This window comes from Diceros bicornis, chromosome 3 (assembly GCF_020826845.1).
Source record: "Diceros bicornis minor isolate mBicDic1 chromosome 3, mDicBic1.mat.cur, whole genome shotgun sequence".
NCBI classification, from domain to species: domain Eukaryota; kingdom Metazoa; phylum Chordata; class Mammalia; order Perissodactyla; family Rhinocerotidae; genus Diceros; species Diceros bicornis.
Window position 1 is genome coordinate 11079169 of NC_080742.1, and position 13955 is coordinate 11093123.

General features: G+C 35.6%; 1 protein-coding gene across 2 annotated transcripts in view; it reads left to right on the forward strand.

Moving 5' to 3' along the window:
* Nucleotides 1-13955, forward strand: part of COG5 (component of oligomeric golgi complex 5) — a 343112-nt gene that overhangs the window by 163279 nt on the left and 165878 nt on the right. For both annotated transcript variants that reach the window (XM_058523290.1, XM_058523280.1), the window contains exon 8: nt 10145-10310. In XM_058523290.1, the coding sequence (XP_058379273.1) occupies nt 10145-10310 (166 nt within the window). The remainder of the gene's footprint in view (nt 1-10144; nt 10311-13955) is intronic.

Below are 13955 nucleotides of genomic sequence, written 5' to 3' on the forward strand. Positions count from 1 at the left end.
GCAAACATGGATAACCAGCATTCAGGTTAAAAAAACTAGAATCTTAGCAGCATCCCCTAAGCCTTCCTTCCATATGCCCCCTTTTCGGTTAACAAGTTCCCCCAGGTAATTCTTTTATGTATACCAACAGTTTGAGAGCCACTTCCACTGGCACCGGGATTTGTAGCGGGTGTTCGTGTAGATTTCTTATGTATCAGGTGTTGTTTCCACAATGCACACTCATTCACAGGCTTTTGTATATGCTGAAAACTGCTTGGAGCAGTTTTCCTTTTGCTTTCCCACTCCTTCTGTACATCTTCCACACCTCCTTACCTCTAGTCTTAACACCTTCCCGTGACAACTTCTTTTCGGGTCTTCGCTGAGACTGCTTCCTTTAGGGAGCATTTCTTGACTCCTGCATCCCTTTTTCCCTTCCCAGTTCTGAGTTAATTGCCCCTCCTGTGTGTTTTCATTGAATTCTCTGTTTCTTCTCTCATTTATCATAGTACATTCTAATTGCTGCTCTTCTTATCTTTATCGCCCCATCAGACCATAAATATTGAAAGGTCAGACAATGCAGTATTTGCTTCACTTTTTTTAACCCCAGTACTTTGCACAGTGTCAGTATGTAGTGGATAATATTTTTGTTGTTATTAATGCTATTAATGTTATTAATCAAGTCAATTCCAACTCCTAACGACCCTCTGTAGAGCAGAGCGGAACCCTGTCTGGTCTTTCTATGCCATTCTCTCGCCTTCTGGCATTATATCAGAGAATGCTGTGCTGCTATTCATAAGGTTTTCATGGCCAGTTTTTTCGGAAAGGGGTGGCCAGGTCCTTCTTCCTAGTCTGTCTTAGCCTGGAAGCTTCGCTGAAACCTGTCCACCATGGATGAGCCTGCTGGTATTTGAAATACCAGTGGCATAGCTTTCAACATCACAGCAACACACAGCTGTCACAGTATGACAGCCGACAGACAGGTGGTGTGGTTGGTTCCCTGACCAGGGAATGAATCTGGGCCATGGTGGTGAGAGTGCCGAATCTTAACCACTAGACTACCAGAGGTGGCTAGTGGATGATATACATTGAATGATAGTAAACTCACTATATTTTAGTATTGGAAAGGGTACTAGAGTTCAGCTAGTCCAGCCCCTCATTTTATAGATGAGGGAACTAAAAGCCTGAAATTTATTATTAGTAAGGGCTCAGAAAAAGCCAGTGGTCAAAATATATAGTATTTGTCTGTGATGAAAGAGAGTGGTGGGGAAAGGACACTAATATTCAGTGTCTTTAGGAGATGTTCTTCACTTGAATCACAGCTAGACAAAATTATTTCATTTGCAGTTTTTCTAATATTCTAATTTCAGCTCTGACGAGAGTATTCTATCATCCCATTTCTGTTCTCTCACTCTCACTGATCTGTTCTTTATTTGCCCCCTTGGTGATTTATAGTTTCTAACACCCCTATATTCATTATTTATTGCTTCAATTTAGCTTGCTAACCAGGCTAGGTTCCTATGATTATTCGTTTAAGAGGTGTGTTCTCATTTCCAACCAAGAATGCCCCACTGGCACCTTGGACTCGACATGACTAACAGCTAAGTACTTCATTAACAACAGCCTTCTATCCTCCCATCTCCACCTCTCTCCCAGCCCCTCACCCACATGATTGCCTTTTGATTTTCCTTTCTCGTATTTCATTTTCGCCATCCCCCAAACTTGAAATTTCAAAGATGCGGTAGACTTCCCTACCTCTTGTCCATTGTAGTCAATCAGCATCCAGTTTCTTTTCAGTGTTTCAAAATCTCTCGTATCTGTCTTGTTCTTTATGTTCTCATTGCAACTTCCTTGTTCAAGCTATTTTTTTAGCTATTGCCAAAGCTGATTTATTTTATTTCCTCAAATAACTTAGATATGATATTTAGAAAACATCAATTATTTTTCTATTACCAACCAAATAAAATAAAATAAAAATTTCACAGAATGCTATTCAGGGTTGTCGGTGACCAGACCCTTATTTGCCTACTCCACATTATCTTTTATTAATTTTTTTTTCATGTGCACAACATTCCAGGCAATAGAGTCTATATACCCCTCCTTAAGCATACTCTGTAGTTTTCCTCTGTTATTTCTTTGTGTATTCTGTTGTGGTTTTTTTTAATTTTTGCCAAAAAATGCTATCTTCACATGAATAAATGGTTCTCATCCTTCAAAGTTTGGCAAAGTCATCTAGCTCCGTCATCAGTCATCTAGTTCCCAAATTCTGGTTCCCAGCTGGCTGCCAGGCTGACTATATCAGAAGCATCTGAAGAGCTTTGAAAAATACAATAACCAGGCCCTCAGTCTGGTCCAGCTGAATCAGAATTTTAGGAGTTGAGATCTTGTTGGCTACGTTTTTATAAAAAAAAGATTTTTCAGCCAGCTTTAGGAATCCCTTCTTTCACCTATCCTCTTCTTATTAAAATTTATGAAATTGAGATACAGAGGAGAGAGCAGAGTTCCTCAGAGTTACTCAAATAGTATTTATTGGGTAACTTATTTCAATGATAAGTAAAGATGGAGTGATAAGAATTATTCCCTGGGAACTGGAACAAAGACTATTGTTAACATTGTTTTAAATTTTGGAATATTAATAAATGATCTGAAACAATATTTTCTGTTACTCTTATACTGAACACCATGTGTGGTATACAAGTGGTATCTCAGTAGTCTTCAACAGTCACAAAGAATGTATTAGAAAACTAAATCATAAAAATTTACTTATTCACTTATTCAACTTATAGTTCTTGAACATCTATCTGTCTAGCACCTGTGCTAGATGCTGCAAGTTATAGCAGTGAACAAAACAAACTTGGAACTTTCCCTCAGAGATCTTAAAATCTGATGAGGAAGCAAACATTAATTATATAAAAAAAATAAAATTTAATGAGTGATAAAGTAATTGGCCCAAAGTCACACAGCTTATCTGTAGCAGAGCTGGGTTTTCATCTCAAGACTATCTAATTTTAGAAGCCCACATTCGTTCCATGTTAACCATGATGCCACCAGGTTGCCTAAAGGCAACTAATGTTGATTGAGCTCCTCTTCCTCTCTTAAGTGCTAGGTCAGTTATAAGGATTCTCTCATTTACCTGTGAGGTTGGTGCTATTATTTTCACCATTGGGCAGATAAGGAAACTTAGTTTCAGAGAGGTTAAGTAATTTGCTATGGTTTTGGCTACTCCAGTGCTAGTGCTTGGATTCTGATCTAGGTCTGACTCCAAAGTCTGTGAAAAAGGAGTAACAAAAGCTTGTAATACAATCAACAAAGCCAAAAGTTGGTTATTTGACAAGATTAATACATTAAATTGACAAACACTGAAAAAGACTGATGAGGATAGGAAAAAACTCTTTTTAAAGAGGCACACATTACAAGTATTAAAAATGAGAAAGGTGACCTAATTATAGTTCCAACAGAGACTAAAAAGTTAGTAAGAGAGAACGTTAGGTATAACTTTATACTAATAGATTTGAAAATTTATATGAAATTGAGAAATTTCTAAACAATTTACCAAAAATAACACTTGGAAAATTAGAAAATCTGAATAGTTCTATTGACAAAATTGAATTTATCGTTAAATACTTTCCCTCAAAGAAAACTCCAAAGACAGATAGGTTCATTGGTGAATTTATCCAAACATTTAATAGATAAACCAATGTTCTGTAGACTCCATCCAAGAATTGAGAAAGAGGGAACACTTACCTGATTATTTTATGAGGCCAGTGTAAACTTAGTATCAAAACAAGGATATTATGAGGAAGGATATTAGCTGTCTCTTGAAAAGTGGTGCAAAAATACTTAAAAATATTAGCAAATGTAAGTTAGGGTTAGCTAAAAAATTATTCTTCATAACTAAGATGGCTTTAGTCTAGAAGTGCAATGTAATTTCTTTAATAAAGGAAAAAAATTGGTCATCTCAATATGCACAGAAAAAGCATTTAATAAAATTCAATATCAAGCTATGATTAAAAATACTCTTAGCAGGCCAAGTATAGAACTTTCTTTTTTGTGTGTGCGTATGAGGAGGATTGGCCCTGAGCTACCATCTGCCAATCCTCCTATTTTTGCTGAGGAAGATGGCCCTGGGCTAACATCCATGCCTATCTTCCTCCACTTTATATGGGACGCCGGCACAGCATGGCTTGCCAAGCGGTGCGTTGGTGCGCGCCGGGATCCGAGCTGGCAAACCCCGGGCTGCCGCAGCGGAGTGCGCGCACTTAACTGCTTGCACCGCCGGGCCGGCCCCTAGAACTTTCTTAATCTGAGCAAGAGTATCTTCAAAAATCTCAGTATCAAAATACTTAAGGCCGTCTGCCTGAGATTAGGAATGACACAGGAATACCACTCATCACTTTTACTCAGCAGCATACTTAAGATCCTAACCAGGGTAAGAAGAAGAAGAAGTAAAATGTAGAAGAATTGAAAAGGAAGAAATAAAAATTATCCAGAGATAACACGATTGTGTATATAAAAAATTCAAAACAATCTACAGATAAGCTATCAGAATTAATAACTGAATTTTGAAAGTTTGGTAAAATTTAATATATAAAAATTAATTGTATTTTTTTTTTTTTTTTGTGAGGAGATCAGCCCTGAGCTAACATCCGCCAATCCTCCTCCTTTTTTGCTGAGGAAGACGGCCCTGGGCTAACATCGGTGCCTATCTTCCTCCACTTTATATGGGACGCCGCCACAGCATGGCTTACCAAGCAGTGCGTCGGTGCGCGCCCGGGATCCGAACCAGCGAACCCCGGGCCGCCGCAGCGGAGTGCGCGCACTTAACCGCTTGCGCCACCGGGCCGGCCCCAAAATTAATTGTATTTTTTTTTTTTTTTTTTTTGTGAGGAGATCAGCCCTGAGCTAACATCCGCCAATCCTCCTCTTTTTTTGCTGAGGAAGACGGCCCTGGGCTAACATCTGTGCCTATCTTCCTCCACTTTATATGGGACGCCGCCACAGCATGGCTTACCAAGCAGTGCGTCGGTGCGCGCCCGGGATCCGAACCAGCGAACCCCGGGCCGCCGCAGCGGAGCGCGCGCACTTAACCGCTTGCGCCACCGGGCCGGCCCCATTAATTGTATTTTTAATATACAAGCAACAAAAAATTTTTATTACCATTTCTAATATCAAAAAACATCAAATGTGTAGTAATAATTCAAATTAAAGACGTAAGACTTCTTCAGAAAATCTATAACATTATTAAGAGAAATTAAAGAAGACCTGATTCAGTGAAGAGAAATACCATATTTATGGATTGGAGAGTTCAATATTATAAAGATTTCTATTCTTTCGAATTGTATCTGTAGATTTAACGCAGTCTCAAAATTTCAGAAGCTTTTTTTTTTTTTTACTGGAAATTGTCAAGCCCATTATAAAATTTATATGGAAGTACCATGAACCAAGAGCCTATACCAAATTGAAGAAGAACAGAGATGGGGGACTATCAAAATTAATTCTAAAGCTATAATAGTTTACACAGGTAAATTGATATAAGGATAGACAAATAATATAGAATTGAGGGTCCAGAAACAAACACAATAATGGAAATTTGACTTATTACAAAGGTAGCCCTTGAGAGCAAGAGGGAAAAGATTTTCATTTGCTTGCTTGTTTTTTCAAGTAAATTGTGCTAGGTCACTTGGGTATTCATATAGAAAAACACTGATCTTGGCTCCTGTCTCACATATACAGAAACTAATTCCAGGTGGATTGTGTATCTAAATGTGGAAGGTAAACCAGTAGAGTTTCTGGAGGATAAATTCATGAATGAAAAACATCTTCATGAATGTGGGATGAGAAAATTTTTTTAAACAGGATACACTGAAAGTGTTAACCATAGAGAATAAAGTTGATAAAATGTACTACCTTCAAATTAGGAACTTCTCTTCCTTAAAAGAATTAAGAGTGGGAGAACATGTTTGCAATACATATAATCAGAGTGATTATATCCAAAGTATATAAACAACTTCTGCAAATATGTAAAAGATGAAAACAACCAATGAGAAAAATGGGCAAAAGAGATGAACGTGCACTTCACAAAAGAAGCTGTCCAAATGGATAATTAACATACAAGAAGGGATAACTTCTTAGTCATCACAGAAATGTAAATTAAGACCACAGTCCGTTTTTTATCAAAAAAATAGATAAAATTAAAGAGACTGATCATTCTAAATTTTGGCAAGGTTGTAGAGCACCCACAACTCTCATATATGACTGATGGGGGTGTAAATTGGTACAATGACTATGGAAAATTGGCAGTATCTACAAACACTAAGCATACCAAGTACCTATGATCCAGCATTTCTGCTCTTACCCAGAGAAATGCGTTATGCATATATGTTTACTAAAAGCTGTGCGCTCGAATATTCGTGGCAGCATTATTTGAAGTACCTAAAAAGTGGAAATAACTGAAATATACATCAACAGTAGGTTGGATAGGTAAACTAAGGTAAATTTCTATGCTGGAATACTTCACAGCAGTGAAAACGAATCAACTACTGTTACATGCGACAACATGGATGAATTTTACAAATAAGATATTGACTAAAAGGAGCCAGACACAAAATAATACTTACTTTATGGTTCCATATATGTAAAATTCAAAAACAGGCAAAACTAATCAGTGGTATTAGAAGTCATCATAGTGATAATATTTGGAGAGACGCAGTTAGGAAAGCCACACAAGAGTCAGAGGTGCTGATAATATTTGGTTTTACGGTCTAGGTTGTAGTTATTTAGGGAGGTTCACTTTGTGATAATTCATAAAGCTGTGTTTACGTAATTTGTACACTCCTCTGTATATATGTTAAGGAATTTTATTGCAAATAATCATTATTTTGTAGTTTCCCAACTCATGAATAATATATTTATATCAAGCTATGAATGTAAATAACTGTCATTAATTGAAAGAGCAGTCAGGTTAATTGGCAAGCTTAAAATTACATCTAGAATTATAAGTATTATAAATTGTAATTATTATACATATTGCTATATTAGATGCTTCTTTAATAATGAGCTATATATGTTTCTGTTTTGAAAAGTTTTTGGAAGTTAATAATTTTTGGAATGGGAAATTATGAATACTGGTCCATTTTTGCCAGATCTTTCGGGTGGAATATGACTTGAAATGTTTTTCAATTAACGTACACATATATTGTAAGTGTATATATTATATATATATATATATATATATATATATATACTGTTTATATATCTTACAATATATATGTACTGAAACCCTATAGGATGTTGGGAAGCTATGCTTTTCAGATCCTTTGAGGATAGTAAAGGCAATAAATATAAATATAATTTTACAGTACTGTCATGATGTTTTGGTCAATGACAGACTGCATATACAATGGTGGTCCCATATGATTAGTACCATATAGCCTAGGTGTGCAGTAGGCTGTACCATCTTAGGTTTGTGTAAGTACACTCTATGATGTTTACACAATGACCAAATCACCTAATGATGCATTTCTCAGAATGTGTCCCCGTTGTTAAGCAATGCATAACTGTATATACCTATATTCTAGTTTTCTAAGGCAAACTATTCTTTGAGGTTGTTTAAGTAATGCTTTCTTGAATTATATAGGCACTTGAATAGTGATAGGGGAAATTTCTTTGCAGCTGCCTAATTTTGATTCTTGATCTCTACTAAAAAGTAAAAAAATTATTATCACTTTGGAGAGAAAGGAAAAAATAGAACTAACAACAACCAAAGCAAGGTGAAACACTCCATGTTTTCAGTTAATAATTTTATGTGAAATAGTTTTCCTCCAGTTTTCTTTGTTAGTATGCTGATAGAGGATTGACAGTATATACTAGAATTAAATGCTATTATAACCATGTTAAATTAAGCTTTTTTCATTAAAACATTTTAATTTGAAACAGTGTTCATTTGCTTCTCCTTTTTGTTTAATTAAAAAAAATCTAAAATGGTATCATTACTCACCAGCCATGTTTCTTGCTATTTTCTTTTTTTTTTTAAGGTGTTATGGAATCTTTGCTGAGAAATATTCCTGGAGATTACATTAGGACTACAAGTTCCTCATTTACTATCTTTGCCTTCCATTTCAAAAGAATTATCTTCAAGAATATTCTTGATCATGATTTCCACATGCTGCCTTTTTTTCTGCCTTGAGTCCTTTAACTCTTTTTTATGTTGTTGTCTTGCTATTTGCTTTAAGCTGATTCTCCTTTGTCTCTGTGTGCGTGTATGTGTATCTGCAGCGTGTGCTATTACTAATACCAACAGATTTCAGAAGTAACCTTTTGTCTTATTTATAAACCTAACAGTTAAGAAAATAAGTTAATGAAATAATTTAACTCTAACTGTGTGTCTCTAACAACAGACACTGCATCATGAATGAAAGAGGAATTTCAACTATTTGGGCCTGGAGATACATGTTGGGGTACTAGATTTTGGTGTGGTAATTCAGTCATTTACTTAGTGACAAAACCAACAACCTATTTATATTACTATGGACTTAATGTACTCACAGATGGTGTTTGTACTACCTACCTCATCACTTTCCTCTCTCTGCTTCAATCTCTCTGCTCCAGCCACCATCATGGTTTTCTTGCTGTTTCAGTAGCTACCAAGCATCGGTCTACCTCAGCACTTCTTCTCTCTCTCTCTCTTTTTTTTTTTTTGGTGAGGAAGATCAACCCTGAGCAGACCTCCTAGCAAAAGATACCTACAGGTGGAAGCTGAAAGAAATGTTTGTTCTTTTTTTCTTTTTGTGAGGAAGATTAGCCCTGAGCTAACATTTGATGCCAATCCTCCTCTTTTTTTTTAATTTTTTTTTTTGGCTGAGGAACATTGGCCCTGGGCTAACATCCGTGCCCATCTTCCTCTACTTTATACGGGACACCACCACAGCATGACTTGACAAGCAGTGCGTCAGTGCACGCCCGGGATCCAAACCTGCGAACCCTGGGCTGCCGAAGCAGAGCGCACATGCACTTAACCACTACACCACTGGGCTGGACCTACCTCAGCACTTCTGTTGATACCTCTGCTCACATCTCTATTTCCCCATATCCTCTTTAGACTCTATCCCTCATTATATGCAGGTCTCTGTTTAAAAATCACCTCAGAGATGCGGTCTCTGACTCTTCTCTATAATTATCTCCATCATTCTCTATTCTTATTCCCTGCTTCATTAATTATAGCATTTATCACTACTTGATATTTTGTTATATTTATTTTTTATATGTTTCTCAGTAAATATAAGTGCCATGAGGGCAGGGACTTAATTGTTTACTACTATATTTCCCACACCTAGAGCCAGGACAGACATATAGTAATGCAATGTATAAATATTTGTAGTTTGAATAATGAATGAATGAAAGAAAGAAATATAGTGAATAGTAGGTGTCAGTCTGTATGGTTTAGCCCTCATTTAACTGCAGAATTCATTTATTCTCTAAACAAATGTAGGGTTGTTGTTAGTTCCAGTATGGCTCTCTTTATAGGGATTGCTGGTAAATTTTTTTTTTTAATTTATTTGTTTGTTTATGTTTTGAGGAAGATAAGCCCTGAGCTAACATCCATGCTAATCCTCCTCATTTTTTTTTGCTGAGGAAGACCGGTTCTCAGCTAACATCTATTGCCAATCCTCCTCCTTTTTTTTTTTTTCCCCCAAAGCCCCAGTAGATAGTTGTATGTCATAGTTGCACATCCTTCTAGTTGCTGTATGTGGGACACGGCCTCAGCATGGCCGGAGAAGCGGTGGGTCGGTGCGCGTCCGGATCTGAACCCGGGCCGCCAGCAGCGGAGTGCGAGCACTTAACCGCTAAGCCACGGGGCTGGCCCATTGCTGGTAAATTTTAAATAAGTTCTAATAATATAACAGACTTCTAGTCTTGTTATTATCCTTTAGAGGAGGAGAAAAAAGGAAAGGGGGGAGATAATATACATAGTTATTAATTTTGTCTTTTGTGAAATAAATCATGACTAAAAATAATATTTGTTTCAAATGAGTTGTTTGTTCTTTTCTGTAATAATTTAAAAATATGGTAGGTAGTAACTGCTTGAGTACCACTTAAAGTTGTAGATTTATATTGATTTTGTTTGTTTTCCTATTTATTCCCACCCTACCCCACCCTCACCTTTTTAAAGAATCCAACCCAAGTTGGGACAGCTCTCCAGGTTTTCCATAATCTTGGAACTTTGAAGGATACTATTACCAGTGTCGTGGATGGATACTGTGCTGCTTTAGAAGAAAATATCAACAGTGCATTAGATATCAAAGTTTTGACTCAGCCTTCCCAGTCAGCTGTGAGAGGTATGGATATGGTTTATATTTAGCTTCTTATTTATTTATAACTGAGAAATCCTTTGAATAGTATGTGAACACTCAAGTTTCAAAGCAATCTAATGACTCATTTTTTAGTAGACAGAAAATGAGAGAAGAAATTATGTTTTAGAATTTATTTATAACTTTTTTGTCTAATCAGTGACTTAAACTGGCCAATTGGTGTATTCAGAACTTCTAGATAAAAATCTATAAACTGTAGCTTCATTTAGTTCAGAGGAAACATGCAAGAAAAAAAAGAAACATATTTTTCTTCCTAAAATCTTTATCCTCACATGTACTTCTTATTGAGACAGAAAATATTTTTTAAGGAAATGAAATCTCTACCTTAGATTTCTGGGCTTTTCCTTAGGATAATTCTGGTATTCAGGAGCAATAATGGCTAACTGTGGAGATAGAAACTGATAAAACCTTTGGGAACATTACAGCTATAGCAAAATCTAAAGAAAACTACTAAAGAAAGGTCTGCGAGAGGCATAGCCCTACATTAGCACTCTGCAACCTTTTTCCTGCCAAGACATAGCTGATGATGATGACATTCACATATTAAAGACATTTCATAGACAGGAAAGATTACACATTGTGTGTACCTCTCACTAAGCGACTCCATCTCTACATTTTTCTCCTTGTGTTCTTTCTGCTCTCTGGTTAATATGGATGAACTGTACTAATGCTTCTAGCGAAGACCAAGTACTCCACTTTTGCATTAGATCCCGTCCTTCAAGGGCATTGCTTTAGCAGATCCCCTCTCTCTGCCATGTAGTCAATTTTTCCTTCTTTTAAGTCTCTATTGCATCACAAACAATTGTGCTGTTGTATCTTCTGCATAAAGACAAACAAATCTATCTTGACCTCATTTTTTTCCTCAGCTCTACTACCCCATTTTATTTCTTCAGACTACAGAAAAATTTCTCAAAGTATTGTCTATACTACTGTCTCCTGTTTTTTTCTCCCCAGTTTTCTATTGAGGAAAGTATTGTAATCATCATAGAGTTGTCCTAAAGAATAAATGAAACAACGCACGTGGAATTAATGACAGAGGTCGTGATACATGACTAGTACTAAAAAAAAAACTTGCAGCCGCTGATTATTATTTTTAAATTTGCTATATAAACATAACCTTAACACAGATTCTATGTCACTCATTAATAAGTTATACTAGATAAAAAGGGATAAAAGAATCTTAGATCTTAAAGGGATTTTTGAAGGTTAGCCCTAGCCTCTGACTAGGTCTGTATTAAGACTGTCCCAGAAGGAGAGCTTTGAAGGGAAATTGCCAAAGGAGATTTCACACTCAGCTTTTCCCAGCAATTATTCTCAGAAAGTTTGATCTAATGTTTAAATTTCCAGGAGCGGTTTAATCTCATTCCCTCTTGTGTTGTTAAGAATAGGAAAAAAATGAAAGCAATTATTCACATGCTGTCAATCCTAATGTACACCCCTTTTGTTGAAAGAATAAAGAGTTTTAAAGCCTTATTATTATCTGTTGAGGAGTGGATACTGTCATTTAATGTGGAAACCTTAAGCATCAATTCTTTATTTTTTAAGAGAATAATCACCGTTCTTTTTATTTTTTAAAATGTTACATTGGCAGTATTAATGTTAATTTCTTGATTTGGTTGGTTATACTGAGATTATGTAGTAGAATGTTCTTGTTTGTTGGAAATACACATTAAAGTATTCAAGGGTGGTGGGGCATCATGTCAGTAACTTATTTACAAATGATTCAGAGAAATTTTTTTTAAACTATACTTTCAAATTTTCTATACATTTAAGGTTGTTTTAAAAAATTTAAAATATATAACGGTAATACGATTTTAAGGGAAAAAATGTTACCTATGATGTATTTTAAAAGTTTATAATTCAATTAAAAAAAGATAGACATCTCAATTGAAAAAAATAGATAAAGAATATGAATAGTTAACAGAAGAACGTATCTCATAAACATGTGAAATGTTGTTCATCCTCTTTTTAGAAGATGAGCTAGGTATCAGGGAAATACAAATTAAAGAAGATTCTACTTTTCAATCATGAGATTGGCATAATCTGAGACAGAACTAAGTGTTGAATGAGAGCAGAAACTCTTGTACACTGATTGTAGAATAAAATGATTCAACCACTTCACTCAATTTTATCAAATTGATCTCTAAGGTTAAAAATGTGTATACCTTATGATCTTATCATTTCTCTTATAAGAATATACCCTAGAGAAACTCTGGCAAGTATGTATAAGAATTTTTATTGCACTATTGTTATAGTGAAAAAGTGAAAACGAACTTTCCTTCAATGGAAAAATGAATAAACTAGTTTGTTTACTAAGTAGACTACTATACAATATTTAAATAAATAAATTTACCAATATAGGTAATTCTCAAAAACATTACATAAAAAAGCAAGTTGCAGAAAGATACATATAGTATGATACTATATTTAAAGCCTAAGAGCATGTCATATATTGTCAGAACAATATATGACACATTATGCCATATATTGTTTTGCATATGTACATAGGTAATAAAAGTATAAAATATGCATTGTAATAATAATCATCAAATTCAAAATAGCATTAGCTCTGGGAAGAGAGCAAGGAAGATGGGACCAGGAAGGGAGGGGTATACAAGAAACTTCAGTTAATTTATTTATTCATTATTTTATCCTTTTTTTAAATTTTATTTTTTTACAGCAGTTTTAGGATCACATCAAAATTAAGAGGAAGATACAGAGATTTCCTATATTACTCCCTGCCCCCACACTTGCATAGCCTCCTCGTTATCAACATCCCCCAGCAGAGTGGTACATTTGTTACCAAGGATGAAATAATATTGACACGTCATAGTCACCTGAAGTCCGTAGTTTACCCTAGCGTTCACACTTGATGTTGTACATTCTATGGGTTTGGACAAAAGTATAATGACATATGTCTATCATTATAATATCATACAGAATATTTTCACTGCCCTAAAAATCCTCTCTGCTCAGCCTATTTATCTCCTCCCCTTCCACTCCCGGCAACTACTGATCTTTTTATTGTCTCCATAGTTTTGCCTTTTCCGGAATGTCGTATAGTTGGAATCATACAATATGTAGCCTTTTCAGATTGGCTTCTTTCATTTAGTATTATGCATTTAAGATTCTTCCATGTATTTTCATGTTTTGATAGCTCTTTTTTTTTTTTTAGTGCTGAATAATATTTCATTGTATGGGGGTATCACAGTTGATTTATTCATCCACCTACAAGGTGGATGGACATCTTGGTTGCTTTCAAGTTTAGGCAATTATGAACAGAGCTACTATAAACATCTGTGTGGAGGGTTTTGTGTGGATGTAAGTTTTCAACTCCTTTGGGTAAATACCAATGAGCGTGCTGTATTGTATGATAAGAGTATGTTTAGTTTTGTAAGTATCTGCCAAATGTCTTCCAAAGTGGCTGTACCATTTTGCATTTCCACCAGCAACGTATGAGAGCACCTGTTGTTCCACATCCTCACCAACATTTGGTGTTGTCAGTGTTCCGGATTTTGGTCATGCTAATCGGTGTGTTGTGGTATCTTGTTGTTGTTTTAATTTACATATCCCTGATGACTATGATGTGGAGCATCTTTTCATATGCTTGTT